Source organism: Lytechinus pictus, unplaced genomic scaffold (assembly GCF_037042905.1).
Source record: "Lytechinus pictus isolate F3 Inbred unplaced genomic scaffold, Lp3.0 scaffold_20, whole genome shotgun sequence".
NCBI classification, from domain to species: Eukaryota; Metazoa; Echinodermata; class Echinoidea; order Temnopleuroida; family Toxopneustidae; genus Lytechinus; species Lytechinus pictus.
In genome coordinates this window covers 16,021,530-16,038,967 of record NW_026974141.1, presented here as the reverse complement: position 1 = coordinate 16,038,967, position 17,438 = coordinate 16,021,530, and the positions used below count along the sequence as shown (strand labels likewise).

The window sequence follows — 17,438 nt, the reverse complement described above, 5'->3', positions numbered from 1 at the left end:
ACCATGGTTTCAACCGTGGGTTTTCGGCATGATTTTGTTTTAGGTGGTTTCGAACCTTAACCTACCGTTGGTTTTAGAATTAAAACCATGGTTTTTAGGCACATTGACCAATCACAGAACAGTATTTCGGTACATTATGATTGCTGATCAATTGGAGATAGACGATAAATAGATTTGCACGAAAAGGAAAGAAGCGAAGCGTCAATATCGGTATTTGCCGAGCTGTGAGAACATCGTGAGTAATTTACCATTTTATAGCGACGATGAATATTTTTTTCTTCGTCTGTATGTATTTGTTTGTGAAGAAATATTATAATTAATGCTGTAAATGCATGCAGAGTTAGGAGCGGAACGGTGGACTCGTGACAGGAAAAGCATTATCGCACGCAAGTTATTTAGTCCCACGCGTGTACTTTTGTTTGATGTCAAAAGATAATGATGAGCTCTCCGTACAGACTCGAACAAGGGAGCTCGCCTCAGCTCAGGAGAAGCGATGCATGACAAAGTCGCCAAAGTAGTCAGACTTTCAACCACAATTGTGCAAATTCAACAAAATTTTATTCTTAATTTTTACCTTAGTTTGATATGATTTTTTTAGTATAAATTAAAGTAACTGCAGTGCACAATTAACTAAACACTAAAACGTTAAACAGCATCAATTATTAATTGGGCATGTTGTTGTATAGACAGGAATAACCGTCGTTTCTGGGGATTTATTCAACAATTTCTGACATTTTACTTTAATCCCCATTCACCAACGGTAGTGTGTTAGTGCGAGCCTGCATGTGTAATCTGGTCGGCAATTCGGAGGACGGGTTTTGTCCAGATTTTAATTTCATTTAGATTCTAAATGACATTATATTATCTTGAACGCGAAGGCCCACTATTTTCGTTAGACTCTAATCTTTCTTTTGAAACTATGTCAGTTCTATAAAATATCGAAAATATACGTTACCGATTAGTTATTCCCCGGGTTATTCCTTATTTTTTTAATTTTCTGCCGGAGAGGAAAAAATGGCAGCCGTCAACGAGTTGTGCTTTTATCAAGGCTTTCCGATTAAATTTTCGATATCCTGGCCAATCAATGCGAGCGACAAGTTCCGAACGCACGCACATCTACAAGCGCAAAGCAGCGGCACAAATCGCGATATATAGCGACTGGTAAATACGTCTGTAAGGATGATGACGTCATCAAAAATGGCAACTTACGTTGACCAACGAAAGGATCGAAGATGACGATGTTTCGATCATCATTTGAAAGGAATTAGCGGTAACTGCGGTCTAAGGTACGATATTTCTTAATTTTAAACATTTTTCGTTAATATGGATGTGATTTCTTTTTCATAATGTGACATTTTAACATTTTATGTACAACAAAACGATCGGAAAATCGGTTTTCCGCCGAATGTTAGATCTAACGTTACTGCTAATAGTCTGTACGTACGGGCCTCCAAGCTCTTCAGTCTATGTATTGGTGAGTGAGCCAACGCAGTTCAGCGGAACAACCAAAATACAGAGACTGAAGCTTTTGGTCTAGTTGTTGTATTGTTATATATTTTTCAAAATTCACTTATTCAGATCCAACTTGAGAAATGTTGGAACTAGATCTAGCCTCGACATGCTCGAGGACTCTGTCTCTGATGATATTTTTATAATTTTGAGTTGACAGTGTCTTTTCATCATGGAGCCGGAGCCCTAGTTACGCAACGCACGCGTCTGTAACGTTGGCGAAGAACTATAGGAAACAAGATGGCGGCGTAAACATCGGGCAAGTCTCTTCCGTCTTTTCACAATATTTTTCTCATTTTTTTGATGAATTCTTGTTTAAAAATAACAACGAGAGCGTAGAAATGTCGGAAATGATGTTTTATCCCATGTACATGATTTAGGGCTAGATCTTTTAGAAGGAAAGTAGAAATCTCGAGGGTGAAAGTTTCAGGTTTTGGGGTCCTTTGTGTAGGTGAATGAGAAGGAAGACCTGGGGTCCGTTGCAGAAAGAGTTGCGTTTAAACGCAAGTCAAAAAATTAATCGTAAGTTCCAAATGCGCTCTGTTGATTGGTTGAAAATCAAGTTGCGCATGATTTTTAGAGTTGCAGTTGATTGCAACTCTTTCTGCAACAGGCCCCTGGCTTCATTGAGAGTAAGCTTACGTTAGTAGGCCTATTTAGTAAATGATTTTTACTCTCTAGAAGCCTCTTGGCTTGTTCCACTGAACTCCGTTGGCTACACTCACCAAATACAGAGACCGAAGTTCTAGCTCGATCTGTACAGGGGACTCAATGGCCATATGTTTATGTATTAAGTTCGGATGAAACAGGGAAGTGAAGTTGTGCGACAGCCGAAGTAAATCACTGTTTTTTCCCCTTTCAAGTTTATTTTTCCCCGTTTTGGTGCATTTCAGGCCAAAACAGAATAATAATCTTTATTTTGGTACAGTTTTCTTTATATATTTTTATGAAATAAAGACAAAAATCGATGAGCCCCGTCGCGGGGATTTTGCATTGTTAACCCCTAATCACTACCGTACCTACGGGGGGGGGGGGGGGCAGGGGGGGCACTCTGCCCCCCCTGACGAGTCAAAACCCATGCAAAAACGTATCTTTGCCCCCCCTGACGGGCTTGAAAAACCTTTTTTGCCCCCCCCCCTGACGAGCTTTAAGACCTTCAATGCCCCCCTGACGAGCTTAAAGACCTTTTTTTTTTTTTTTTTTTTTTTTTTTTGCTTGTCAATTTTTTTCTGGTACGAAAGTTATTATGTGTGATCGAAGACCCTTTTTTTTTTTTTTTTTTTTTTTTTTTTGCTTGTCAATTTTTTTGGCGGACGGTTTTGCCCCCCCCTGTCGAAAATCCTAGGTACGCCACTGCCCCTAATGGTGGCTGCGCGATAGCGAGCCATCTGTGAACGAGGATAAATTTTTAAAAAAATGTTTAAAAAAAAAAAAAATCCTCGAAACAGACGGCTGCCAGCTGTCTACAAGACGATGAGCTACGTCATGAAGTGCCATTCTGTTGAACAATTCATTGAATAAATTATTTTAACAAATGATAATTATTAATTTACATTTTGGTTGGAAATAGTATACTATCATTTAATCTGGCAGGTTTGAAAGATGTTGAATTATGTTTTATGTCCATTATATTTTAAAGTAATTTCATGTAGATCTATACTTTGTTTATTTCCGCAGTAAATTTTCGAATGGATGAAAACATCTTACAACATGTGCAGGCTGTCCTGAAAGAATAAGGAGGATTGTTAGAGAGGTATGTTAATTTTTTGTTGTTTCTACGTGGACTATTGTCTATTTTCTTTTTTTTTCTTTGTCACCATCTAAAAAAAAATTAATCATAAAATTGGTTTCATGATAAAGAACCATGTATTTTGATCAATTTCAAACTTGGTTGACCTACACATCTGACAGTGACTGAACTAATCTGAATTATGTGTCACATGGTCAATGGTCATAGAGTACATGCCTAAATGTCGAATATTTTGTAGATCCAGTTGATCAATTTAAATTTGAGAATGATGATGTGATTAGGTTGTGGGCAAAATAAGGAATTTATAAGTCAACTGACCAAATATGCAGATTTCTCAAAAGGTAGGCCAATAAATTTCGACAATATGCAGTAAAGGTAGTTAAGAATACATAGTTGTTTATTCAATGTTGTTTAAATATTTTCTTTTGCTTCTTTATTCTAACTCACTAGGAATAAGCCAACCAGAACTGCAATTAGGAGTCATTGACAGGAGGAACCTTTGTGACTTGTACGAGGATGCATGAAGCTTTCAAGCACACTATTGCTTTTTAAAAGAGACCACACGCTACCTCATCAACATGCTTGAAGATGATCTGAGCCTGAGGAGGGACAAAAGGCCTAGTGATCGTCTGATCGACTACCTTTGTATCTGCAAGTATTGACAATTCTGCGTTTGTATACTGTAAGTATTTTTTTAATAAGAAAGTTATGACATAAACATCTCAAGACAAGCCTAGTGTATGCAAATATTAGTGATGTTGCTGTAAAAAGAAATCAAACTCCATGTAAAAAGTGATAATAAATGTTGGCAACTGCCTGATTTTAATTCACAATGAACTGAGCATATGATTATTTTTTTGTTGTTGAAAAAAATAGAAGATACAATCAGAAATGTAAATTAGAACTAGAAGTTTTGTCATCCATTGTCGACAGATTCTTCCAAAATCCATACTTTACATAATTTAGGTTGTATAATTATCTTGGTTATTTGAAAAAAGTATTGCATCTGCTTTGCTCAATGTATGTTTGTCACACAATTGTTTATGGGGTTGGGAAAAGTTTAGCCTTAAGACCAGTAAAGTCATGTTAAACTGAGTTCTATGATATTTAAAGGATTCTATATGGGATCAAAAATGATTTTTTTTTTTAAATCTTTAAATGTAAAGACAATGGAATAGTTATTTCTTGTTTTCTCTTTGTCATCTGAAAAAATAAAAATAAAATCGCAGAGTAATGTGCAACTTCTGGCAATATATCTTAATTTACAGGATAATTTCAGGGAATACATGGTGATGAGACATCAGTGTTGCAATCATCTGTTGAGTGATCAAAGATGTTTCGCAAGCCATATCAAGAATAAAGGTTTTGTGAGAACTTCAACAACCAGAGATGAGATTGAGGCTACCCAACAACAACTGTATAAGTACCAGTACTACAGGAATTCAATAGTCATAGGTGTGATCGATGGGACCCATGTCTATTATAAGATAATAAGAATTCCTGGAGGGACACAAGCTTTGTACTTTCTTGAAGGGCAAGTCCACCCCAACAAAGAGTTTCTTTGATATAATAGAGAAAAGTCCAATTACTAGTAGCATAACACTGAAAATTTCATTAAAATTTGATGTAAAATTTGAAAGTTCTGACATTTTGAAGTTTTGCTTATTTTCACAAAACAGATATGTGCACATCCTGGTCATTATGCAAATGAGAGATCAAATTACGTTCTCCATTCACCGTTTCTTTTTTAAATATATCATTAAATATGATTTTTTTTCCCCTCATAATGTGTAAAACAGGTGTATGCTTTGATTTCTCCCTGAAGCCATTGTGGCAACCTAAACTCAATTCAATGAAGAGTTTTCTTATAATTGTGAATTCTGTAAAAATTCAAGTATTATGATATATTTCATATATTGATATTCAAAAGAAAGAGTGTGTGACATCATAGACTTAATTGCATATCACCTGTTTTGTGCATATAAGTGATTTGTGTGAATCTTTGATATGTCATTACTTATTTTACATCCTATTTTGATGTTGTCAGTGTCATGCATGTTTTATTTTTCTCTATCCATTCAAATAAACTTTTTGTTGTACAGTGGACTTGCTCTAGAACAGGTACTTTTGTAATGTACATGTAAGAATTTCATTATTTATTTGTGTCTTTTCTTTTAACGCTTTTTTACTGGGGGTTGATTCAACCTACCTTTGAGATCTTGGCCAATGATCACGTAAACGCCTTGAAAATTGGTATGATAATAGTGGGGGATGTAATGTGCAATGAAATATGGTTGATTTTTTCAAAATCGTCAGATCTTTTATATGAATTATGCTAATTTATGCGTAAATTATACTTTTATACCATTGCTAACAATCAAAAATGAAAAAAAAAATCCTAGTTTGAAAATGAATTTCTTATGAAATTTATTGTTTTATGATTTTCTTATCTTTGTTTTTCAACCTTTTGGTTTTCTTTATTAAGAAGATGAGAAAGCTCAACATTGACCTTGTACACAAAATCACGTTTTGGAGCAATTTTGGGTCTGACATGCACTTATGTAATGTTGAGTAATTTTCCAACCGCATACCAGGCATCGTAAAATTGGTCTCAAAAGATGTGCAAGACTTCAAAATAAAATGTTGGCGAGCGGCACGGTCGTATAATTTCGCACAGTGGACTGAATGGTCGTGGAAAATGTTGAGGATGGGGGGTTGATTCAACCCCCCCCCCCGGCGGTTTTAGGGTTAAAATATCACATTACTGAGAATTTCACATGAATACAAAGGAAAATCATCTAATCTTTTTCTTTTTTAAGTATTTGAAATTAACTTTTATCAGATTTAGTTTCTTTCACAGACTACATGTATCTTCAATGATTTTTAAATTTAAACAGTTTGTTTAAAAAAAACACTATTTAATCACGAAGCATCAAATGTAAATTCCTCATTTACTTTTTCATGTGAAATATTCTCACATATTTTAAATTGTATTTTTCAAATGATTAGAACTTTGATAGCTCCCAGAAAGTTTATTGCATGCCCCAAAATATGCATATGTGTCCATGAGGATGAAGAGGTCAAGGGTCATCAATTTAAATTGCTCTCATTTCTTTGTTTTTGCATTAGTTGTGTTTACACTTGGTACATTATAACCATTGAGTATTAAATACCACACGTATGTCCAAGAGGATGATAAGGTCAAAAGATCATATTGCATAGTTTATTGATCGTGATATCAGGCGAGACACGTAAAATAAATTTATGTGATCGAGAGCTATCAGATGATGAAATCAATATTTTGAAAAAGGGCGCTAAATTTACGCCAGTTCCAAAGAGAAATAATAATGAATTAAAAAGAGATGTCAATGATTTTTGTAGCAAATTAAGATTGAAAGAATACTTTGCAGATAAAAATATAAAGGATGACAGTATCGTTAAAGGAAAAAGTAATTTCCAACCAGAACGAAATAGAAATCAAACTCTCGAGAAATATATTGATTTTCTAAAAACATTTAGTGACAATTATAAATCTGAAAATAACGGCTATCAACGTAAAATTAACTTGTCTACAAAAGAATCTGATGCCCTCCAAAAATTGGTAGAAGATGATGATATCATCATCAAACAAGCAGATAAGGGAGGCGCTTTTGTCTTGATGAAAAGGGATTTTTATATTTCGAAAATGAATGACCATTTGGATAAAAAAGAAACATACCAGAAACTATCCCAAAATGAGGATACTGGAACCATGAAAAATACAAGACTCGGTTAAAAAACATGAAAATATTTTCATTAAAAAAAGAAAAGGCGTACATCATAAACTTTGAGTACAAAACAAGTTATTTTTATGGTTTACCAAAAATACACCAAAGTAAACGTATTAAAGAAAATATTTTGGAGCAGAAAAGCTCTTACGTTCAATGTGGTACTGATGTAGACTTAAAAATGAGACCAAAAGTTGCTGGACCAGTATGCCCAACTCATCGTCTTAGTAATTTGATCGATGTTGTGCTAAAACCTTACTTAAAACATGTGAAAAGTTATATTAGAGAAAGTGTTGATTTTTTTAACCATCTACCAGAAAATATTGATGATGATAGTTTATTGGTTACTTTTGATGTCAACAGCCTTTATACCAATATTGATCATCAAGTTGGATTAGATGCTATTCGATATTGGTTGGAAACATATCCTGAAGATTTAAATCCCAGGATAACTAAAGAATTTATTTAGATGCCATTGACTTAATTTTGAAAAACAACATATTCGAATTCAATGGTAACTTTTATAAACAAATTAAAGGAACAGCAATGGGCACAAAAATGGCCCCTACATACGCAAACCTGTTTCTCGGATATCTGGAAAAGCAACTATATAAGAAAGTAGAGGAAATCATTTCGCACAACGCCAGATTATATGTGGAAGAAAATTGGTTTAGGTATTTGGATGACTGTTTTATTATATGGAAGAAAGAGTTTGGTGATGTTCAAGCTTTTATAATAATATACTTCAAAATATTCATGAAGATATCAAGTTCAAACAGATATTTCAGGAGAAACCATTTCTTTCTTGGATATAAATGTTAAAAAGAAAAGTGGTAAATTGGAAAACAGATATATATAAGATTACAGACACGCATCAATATTTGCACTTGTCATCCACGACACACAAAAAGAAATGTTCCATATAATCTGGCAAGAAGAATTTGTACTATTGTATCTAATGAAGAAATTAGAGAAAAAAGATTAAAACAATTAGAATCAATGCTTATCCTTCGGAAATATCCAAAGGAACTTATCAAAGTTGGCATACAGAAAGCACGTTCTATAGAACAAAAATTCTAAGACAAACAAAGAAGAAGATTGATCAATTAGATAATATTGTTTTCGTTTCTATATATAATCCGAACAATGGAGACTATTCAAATTCTATAAAACGGTCAATGTCCCTTTTGAATAGTGATGCTAACTGGTTTGCCGAGCAAACCTTTTTCTTTAGATTTTTCCTTTTAGATTTGACTTTTAAATCGACCGCATGAGGTCAGCGCACTTGCCGAAGCTAGAAAACGTGAATGTATTTCTTCGACGCTATGTCAGAATAACCTATAAATTACCCCAAACTGAAGCAGTTAGAATGCCGAACAAGAAGTAAGTTTGCATAATTGATACTCATTGTATCTGTATATGTCTTAGAAAGAATGATATTTTGTTTAATGTAAAAAAAGGGAAATTATTTTTGCTTCATTTCATATAAAATCAAGGTCAATTTAGCGTAAGGGTGCTTACGTGTCAATGAAAGTAAATCGGGCAAATCATGCTAATGAGTATAGTAGCGTAAAGACGTAGAGGGCGTAAGAGATGTAAACAAACCGTATTTGGTGAATGGATGTTAGTTTATTACAGATTCTGAGAATGAAGTTTAGATAAAGAAGTCTTATGACTTATCAGGAGAAATTGACCTTTAGCTTAAAGTGAGGAATGAATATATAAACATTTTGCATTAATTCATAAACCATGATGGTGGTGATGAAGCTGGCAGTTTATTTAATATGTGCAAACCATGAGGGTGATTTTAGTTGTAGCTTTTCAGCTCTCATAGGATTTGATAAAGACAAAACCATTTAGGACTGTTGAGAATGGATTAGATAAGACTTTGAGAGCAAATGATATAAGGCGATACTGTACATAAAATAAGCCATATTTTACTGCTTATCAGACTCATGAATAATTATACGAGTCATCAGAAGAGGTACTGAATTCTTTTGAAGAATTTTTACATTTAATATTTAGACGAAAGGAACTATTTCTTTAAAGACCCTGACCGGTGTAAAAACAATCATATATCAAAATAAAGGTAATGATTCATACAATACGAATATACCAAAAATATTACATAAATCTCCTTCCAATAGTTAAAAATATTAAATATAAATCAAAGAAACTGCTCCTCCAAAGTACGCTTCGATTGAGCACCCCCACGTCGCTTGGAAATGATGACGTCACGTTGTGTCAGGAGGGTTGTGATTCCATAGGTTTGTGTACAAAAGCATTGGGTATTTTCTTCCATTTCCATGTTATGAATCCATTTTTTTTTTTCGTTTTCAGATGAAAATGGCACTCAAAATTATTCACTGTTCAAATTGTTGTAAACCTACAACTATTCACTACCTTTTTTGTGATTTCTTTGTTTGGCTCTTATTGGGCCTAAATTGCTATGTCAGGAAAAGTTGTTATACATAATCTAAATGCAGATAGAATTGAAATCTGCGCCAAATAAGCAGGAAATAAAATATGGCAAAAACTAGTTAAAAACTGCAGATTTCATAAATTCAAGCTTGTGGGTAAAAATATATGTGATATCCCTCTGTGATAGAAGTGAAGAGAATGAAATGCGTTATCTGGAAAGCAAAAAAATCACCCAGCTTTTCTGTGTACAAACCTATGGAATCACGACGCTTCTTACACAACGTGACGTCACGGTCTCGAGGCAGGTGAAGAGCACAATAAAACCTATTTTCTAAGCGGGGTTCGAAACCCGATAATTGGAATATTCTTAAGCAAAATACTCAGCTGGGAAGCGGTGAAAATGCATAAAGCATACCTTGGTGTATTTAGTAGCTTATAAGCTTTCGATTGGTATATCATTTATCAATTTCATTTTCGGGTCCGGTCTGGATCTTTAAGAGAGTTTCGGTACACAAATAATTAGTCAATAAACACTTGATTTTAGTTTGAACAAATTTATTTGTAAATGACAACATAGCAAGGAGTTATGATAAGGTGTTACATATAAACACATTCAGTTTAAATACATAAAATAGCTGTCATAAAGATCAAGGTATGAATGTTGAACTATAATTATATTTAGTTAATCGAATCGTAAACAAATTGAGTCAAATAATGTTTTTGACAAAATAAGTGTATTTTGCAGCATACCTATGATGTGTTCTTCATTTCTTTTTCTGATTATGCAGATTGAATAAAATCTACCTATACAATTATCGGTACTTCTAACTTCCGAGCTTGAAAGTTTCCTTTCTCCGGTGATCCATCAAATTTAATTTCTTTTGGGGGAGACGGATCAGAAGCTGTAACGTCTTTATCTGGGATCTGGAATGAAGGAGATATGGATGAATCTTCTGCGAAAGAGGCTCCTGTGTCCAAGACTGATCTTCTGAAGAGTCAACGCCACCAACGCCGAGGTGCGAAGGGCAAGCTTACAAGAATAGGACATGCCTTGAAGAGCTTGATAGAAGAAAAACGGCCTATTTCAGAGGTGCAGGAGATCTATGAAAGGTATCTTCTTGCTTATGAAGAATTGCAGAATAGGCATGAATCATTTTCAGAGCTTATTGAAGATGACGATGAATACGACATGGAAGAAAGATGGATGGATGAATGTCAGCAGTCTTTCCTTAGCCATCAGATTTCTTTCAGAGATTACTGTAAGGGAGAGAAAGAGATTAACGTTTCAACACAGAAACTATGAAAACAGATGACGAATGAACAGCCAAGTAATGATAATTCAGAAGCTAGTTCTGATGAAACAGCATTAAACGCACAGCAAGATTGAAGTCATACCCAGAGTCTGCAGATAAGTAATGTAAAAGCCAAAGATGTCCACATTTAACGGAAATGTGCGAGATTATTGCATATTCAAAGCTAACTTTCGACATGCTCTGGGAGAAGTTTTTGATGAAAGAGATGCTCTAATGATCTTGCGATCATGTCTGCAAGGTAAACCCCTACAGATGATTCAAGGAATCGGACGAGACTTCAAAGCAGCTTGGGAGAAGTTAGATATGGTGTATGGAGACCCAATGTTGGTTGCAGACGCGATTATTCATGACATCACTAAATTTCGCTCCTTGAAACCAGGTGAAGATGATCGCTTCTGTGAATTTGTGAACATAGTACGCAGAAGTTACAATGTGCTCAAAGAAATTGGGAAGGAGAACGACATGAATAATAGTCACATGCTGGCTATCATGGAGAAGAAACTCACCCCTGAAGATAGAAAGATCTGGTTTAGGAATCACGAATTGGGTGAAGCTTCTGCAACATTTGAGAAATTTCTTCAATTCTTCACCCTAGAGTTGAAGGCAAGGATGAGATCAGCAGCTCCGGTAAGAGGTGAAGTAAAAACAAGCATCAACTTTGTGACCAAGAAGTCCAGCCCAAGTACCAATAACTAGGAAAGGAAGTTTGACAAATGCTGGCTCTGTAGAGATGATTCCCACTGGACTGACCAATGTAAGTCATTTCTGTCCAAGTCGTTCAAGGAGAGAATGCAGCTTGTCAAGGAAAATAACGCATGCTTCGCTTGTCTGAAAAAGGCTACCTATGGTCACAGAATGTCTACTTGCAAAAGACGACGGCGTTGTACCGAGAGCGTGAATGGAGAACAGTGCAAGTACTACCATCATCCTCTTCTACACAATTCATCAGATGTTAGATAAGTTGGTGTAGCCTGTATTGGTGCAAAGGAAGCTCTCCTACCAGTGGTGACAGTGGAAGTGGCTGAAAAGAAAACCTGGAAAAAGTGTAATATGCTACTTGACTGTGGTGCACAAGTGTCAATCATCCAGCAGTCACTTGCAGACGAGTTAAAGCTAGAAGGTAAAGAAATCACTGTTGTGATATCAAAGCTGGGAGGAGTTGAAGAGGAGGTAATTACCAATGAATACAAGGTCAATGTAAAAGAGCTAGGAGGACGGAATTCCTTGCCAGTTACGGTGATTAGCCTGCCTCATATCAGTGCCACAGACAGTGTACCAGAAGAATATCTACAGTCAGCAGCCAAACAACTTAAGATTGATAGAAAGATGGTAAACAGGCATGGCGGAGAGATTGACTTACTAGTCGGCAGTGATCATCCCAAGTTCCATGGAGGTGAGTCAAAGGAGAGCCACAAATTTACTGCTCGTCATTCACATGTTGGATGGGTGATCCTAGGAACGTTGCCGCATAAGAGGATGGAACCAAGTAAAGTCTTGCACGTGCAGTTAGCCAAGCCAGTGGATCTGACTGAGTTCTGGACGACGGAGTCGATGGGAGTCAAGGACATCCACTGTCAATGCCAACCTACAGGGATGACCAAGGCAGACAAAGAGGAGTATGATCTGATTGAACGGTCTTGTGTCAAAGAAGGTAATCAGTTGCAAGTTTCGTATCCATGGAAACGAGACCCAAACAAACTTCCTGATAACCGATGGTTAGCTGAGAAGATGTTGGAAGCTACGGAAAGGAGGCTTCTAAAGAATCCTGATCATGCAAAAGCTTACCAAGAACAGATGACCCAGCTGGTATAAATGGGATTCGCACGGAAGTTGTCTGATAATGAAGTCAGTGGATATTCAGGACCGGTTCACTATATTGGTCACCATGCAGTAGTTAGACCTGAAAAGAAAAGTACCCCAGTGCGTATCGTATTCAAATCGTCAGCAAGCTATCAAGGAAATTCTCTCAATGAATACTGGCACAAGGGTCCTGACATGTTGAATTCACTTTTTGTCAGTGGTGACATATCCAAGATGTATCACCGTGTCAAGGTACCAGTACTTGATCAACATGTACACAGGTATCTCTGGCGTGATCTTGAAGTTGAGAGGAAGCCTGATGTCTACATCAAGTTGGTTGTCACCTTTGGCGACAAGCCCTCCCCGGCAATGGCCCAAATTGCCTTGAGAAAAACAGCTGAAGTAGCAGAGAAAGAAAGTCCTAAAGCAGCACAGATCCTGAAGAAAAGTACATACATGGATGACATTTGTTTCTCGACACCAACTGAGGAAGAAGCCATTCAGCTGACTGATGACATCGACAAAGCTTTGGGTGATGGAGGCTTTCACGTCAAGGGTTGGGTGTCCAACAAGAATATAAGACCCGGTAACCAAAGGAGATGGACTTGCTGAAGAAATTGTCCAATGAGAAGGTCTTAGGAGTTGTTTGGAACCAAAATAACGATTCATTCTCGTACAAGTTAACCTCGGACAGATCCAGTAGAGAAGAGAAATCATCCAACAATGAAGGAAAATGGACAAAACGAAAAATCCTGAGCCAAATAGCAGGAGTCTTCGACCCACTTGGATTTGTATCACCCTTCATTGTTCGAGCCAAGATGGGAATGCAAAGGCTTTGAGAGAAGGGATACAAATGGGATGAAAGACTGCCAGAGGAACAACAGAAATGGTGGATAAATTTCTTCAACGAAATGAAAGAGCTGAGCGAGGCTAAACTTGACCGAAGCCTCACACCACCAAGAGCTATTGACAATTCAATATTATGTGTGTTTTCAGATGCATCAGAAGCTGCCTTCGGGTGCTGCGCTTACCTTAGGTGGCAGATAGCAGACGGCAGTCTTACTACAAGATTTGTAGCAGCAAGGTCAAGAGTGGCCCCTTTAAAGAGGCTGACCATTCCCCGATTAGAGCTACAAGCTGTTCTGATGGCGGCAAGGCTGTTTACGGCAATAAAGGAAGAGACAACTTTGAAGTTGCTAGAGACACTTGACCGAAGCCTCACACCACCAAAAGCTATTGACAATCCAATATTATGTGTGTTTTCAGATGCATCAGAAGCTGCCTTCGGGTGCTGCGCTTACCTTAGGTGGCAGATAGCAGACGGCAGTTTTACTACAAGATTTGTAGCAGCAAGGTCAAGAGTGGCCCCTTTAAAGAGGCTGACCATTCCCCGATTAGAGCTACAAGCTGCTCTGATGGCGGCAAGGCTGTTTACGGCAATAAAGGAAGAGACAACTTTGAAGTTGCTAGAGACAATATTCATGACAGACAGTCTCATTACTCTAGCATGGATCCACAGTCAGTCCAGAATGTACAAGTCTTTCGTCTCATCCAGAGTGGGAGAGATCCAGAGTGCATCCAATCCAGAGAACTGGAGATATGTTCCCAGAAATATGAACCCTGTTGATAAAATCTCCAGAGGCTTAGCAGTCAGAGATCTGAGTAAAGAATGGGAACAGGGTCCTGAATTCCTATTCAAGCCTATAAATGACTGGCCAGAGGACAAATCGCTCCCTGTACAACAATGTGATGATGATAAGGAGAGGAGAAAGGTAAAGCAAGTTTTACATACAACATGTTCTGGTGTCATTGGCTGTGAGAAGTATTCGTCTTGGAGAAGACTCCTCAGAGTCACAGCTTATGTACATCGATTTGTCAAGAATATGAAGGCCAGATGCAAGACGAAAGTTGACGAAGGACTGACAAGAGAAGATGGTCCACTCACTGCATCCGAGTTAAGTGTTGCTGAAATGTACTGGATCAAGGAGGTACAGAAACCACTTCATGAACGCTTGAGGTCTGGTGAATTCAAGGTTCTAAGTCTATTTCTCAGTGAAGGTATCATCAGAGTTGGAGGTAGAGTAGATGAGATCAAACGATCGTATGAAGCAAGACATCCAGCTCTTATCCCTAATGGTCATCATGTAGCTAAGCTTATCACTCGCTACTATCATCAGCAAGGTCATGCGGGAGTAGCTACAACATCAGCTAAAATTCGGACGAGATACTGGATTCCAGGAGTTCAACGTTTAGCCAAATCTGAGAAGTACAGATGTGTAACATGTCGAGAGATGGAGAAAAGAGCGGAAACTCAGTTTATGTCTGAACTACCTGCTGAAAGGATGATGCCTTTTACGCCACCATTTTACGCTACATCATGTGACTACTTCGGACCGATACCAGTGAGAATAGGGCGTAACAAGACTGCGAATTACTATGGCATCATCTTCACGTGTCTGAACACCAGATCAGTCCACTTAGAGGTTGCACCTGATTGCTCGACTATGGAGTTCCTGCAGGCTTTACGACGTTTTTTCGCAGTCCGTGGCCAACCTTCTTGCTTAATCAGTGACAATGGGAAGCAGTTTGTTGGAGCTGAGAGAGAGCTGCGAGAAATGTTAGAGGGCTGGAGTGCAGATGAGCTAAAGGAGTTCTGTGCTAAGAGGGGCACCGACTGGAGGTTTGTGACGCCATTAGCACCTCATCATAACGGGTGCGCAGAAGCCCTGGTCAAAAGCTGTAAATTAGCATTGAAGAAGGCTATCAAGGATCATTGCCTTTTTCCTTTCGAGTTGTACACATACCTTCAAGAAGTGGCCAATCTAGTTAATCAACGCCCCATCGGGAGGATTCCCACAGACCCAGATGCTGATTCTTACCTATGCCCTAATGGTATCTTGTTGGGTAGGGCATCTAGCCACGTACCTCAAGGACCTTTCCGTGATACCAAGAATCCCTGTCACCGAGTCGAATTCGTCCAGAAGATCGTCGATTCATTCTGGAAATCTTGGATTCATGATGTCTTCCCTTTGCTTGCACCAAGAAAGAAGTGGAACGTTGACAGACGCAATCTCAGGGTCAACGATGTTGTAATAATAGCGGATCCAAATGCCATCCGGGGTAAATGGACTTTAGGTCATATAACTCAAGTGTACCCTGGAGATGACGGGAAGGTCATATCATTCAAAGTCAAAACTATAGACTCTGAATATAAGAGACCCATCACGAAGATAGTAGTTATATACCCTTCGGAAGGTTATGTAGGGGAATAAGATGTTCATGACATATGTATACTTACTTCTTTTCTGGTGGGGGAGGATGGTTTGCCGAGCAAACCTTTTTCTTTAGATTTTTCCTTTTAGATTTGACTTTTAAATCGACCGCATGAGGTCAGCGCACTTGCCGAAGCTAGAAAACGTGAATGTTTTTCTTCGACGCTATGTCAGAATGACCTATAAATTACCCCAAACTGAAGCAGTTAGAATGCCGAACAAGAAGTAAGTTTGCATGATTAATACTCATTGTATCTGTATATGTCTTAGAAAGAATGATATTTTGTTTAATGTAAAAAAGGGAAATTAATTTTGCTTCATTTCATATAAAATCAAGGTCAATTTAGCATAAGGGTGCTTACGTGTCAATGAAAGTAAATCGGGCAAATTATGCTAATGAGTATAGTAGCGTAAAGACGTAGAGGGCGTAAGAGATGTAAACAAACCGTATTTGGTGAATGGATGTTAGTTTATTACAGATTCTGAGAATGAAGTTTAGATAAAGAAGTCTTATGACCTATCAGGAGAAATTGACCTTTAGCTTAAAGTGAGGAATGAATATATAAACATTTTGCATTAATTCATAAACCATGATGGTGGTGATGTAGCTAGCAGTTTATTTAATATGTGCAAAGCATGAGGGTGATTTTAGTTGTAGCTTATCAGCTCTCACAGGATTTGATAAAGACAAAACCATTTAGGACTATTGAGAATGGATTAGATAAGGCTTTGAGAGCAAATGATATAAGGCGATACTGTACATAAAATAAGCCCTATTTTACTGCTTATCAGACTCATGAATAATTATACGAGTCATCAGAAGAGGTACTGAATTCTTTTGAGGAATGTTTACATTTAATATTTAGACGAAAGGAACTACTTCTTTAAGAGAGTTTCGGTACACAAATAATTAGTCAATAAAGACTTGATTTTAGTTTGAACAAATTTATTTGTAAATGACAACATAGCAAGGAGTTATGATAAGGTGTTACATATAAACATAATTCAGTTTAAATACATAAAATAGCTGTCATAAAGATCAAGGTATGAATGTTGAACTATAATTAGATTTAGGTAATCGAATCGTAAACAAATTGAGTCAAATAATGTTTTTGACAAAATAAGTGTATTTTGCAGCATACCTATGATGTGTTCTTCATTTCTTTTTCTGATTTTGCAGATTGAATAAAATCTACCTATACAATTATCGGTACTTCTGACTTCCGAGCTTGAAAGTTTCCTTTCTCCGGTGATCCACTAACCTTAAAAGGGTATTTAATAAAATTAATTATGTTGCAAGCAAAAGACAAGCTCCTAACTCGAAGAAAATTTTGACAAAAGCATCGTTAGACAAATCACAAGGAGGGACGAAAAAATGTGATAATAAACGATGTAAAATGTGCCCATATATGCCTACTACGGATAAGTTAGAATTTAAAAACAATGATAATAAAAAACATTCAAATTGAAAGATTCATTTTCATGCACATCTCGGAATTTGATTTAATGCTTGACCTGTATCGGATTAGGAAAACAATATATCGGAGAAACAGGAGGTATTTTGAGGAATAGAATGACCCTCCACCGTCAACACATAAGAGAGAAA

The 17,438-nt window shown here is 37.0% G+C and overlaps 1 protein-coding gene and 1 long non-coding RNA gene across 3 annotated transcripts; both read left to right on the top strand.

Annotated features, from left to right (window-relative positions):
- The first annotated feature begins 195 nt into the window (after positions 1 to 195).
- LOC129283023 (uncharacterized) lies at positions 196 to 7,333 on the top strand. 2 transcript variants are annotated; one of them, XR_010296783.1, is made up of 4 exons: positions 196 to 235; positions 3,187 to 3,262; positions 3,710 to 3,941; positions 4,528 to 5,030. It is a non-coding gene; the product is annotated as an uncharacterized LOC129283023 (long non-coding RNA). The 2 variants fall into 2 exon arrangements; XR_010296784.1 differs by lacking the exon at positions 196 to 235 and adding an exon at positions 715 to 1,768 and having other exon boundaries at positions 4,528 to 7,333.
- A 6,138-nt stretch (positions 7,334 to 13,471) lies between these two features.
- On the top strand, positions 13,472 to 15,832 carry LOC129282977 (uncharacterized). The gene has a single exon (XM_054918828.2). The coding sequence runs from the start codon at positions 13,472 to 13,474 to the stop codon at positions 15,830 to 15,832; it is 2,361 nt and encodes a 786-aa protein (XP_054774803.2).
- Positions 15,833 to 17,438: the final 1,606 nt, after the last annotated feature.

Excerpts from the sequence above, each read along its gene's own strand:
- LOC129282977 (XM_054918828.2), top strand. The coding sequence starts at position 13,472 with ATGAAAGAGCTGAGCGAGGCTAAACTTGACCGAAGCCTCACACCACCA.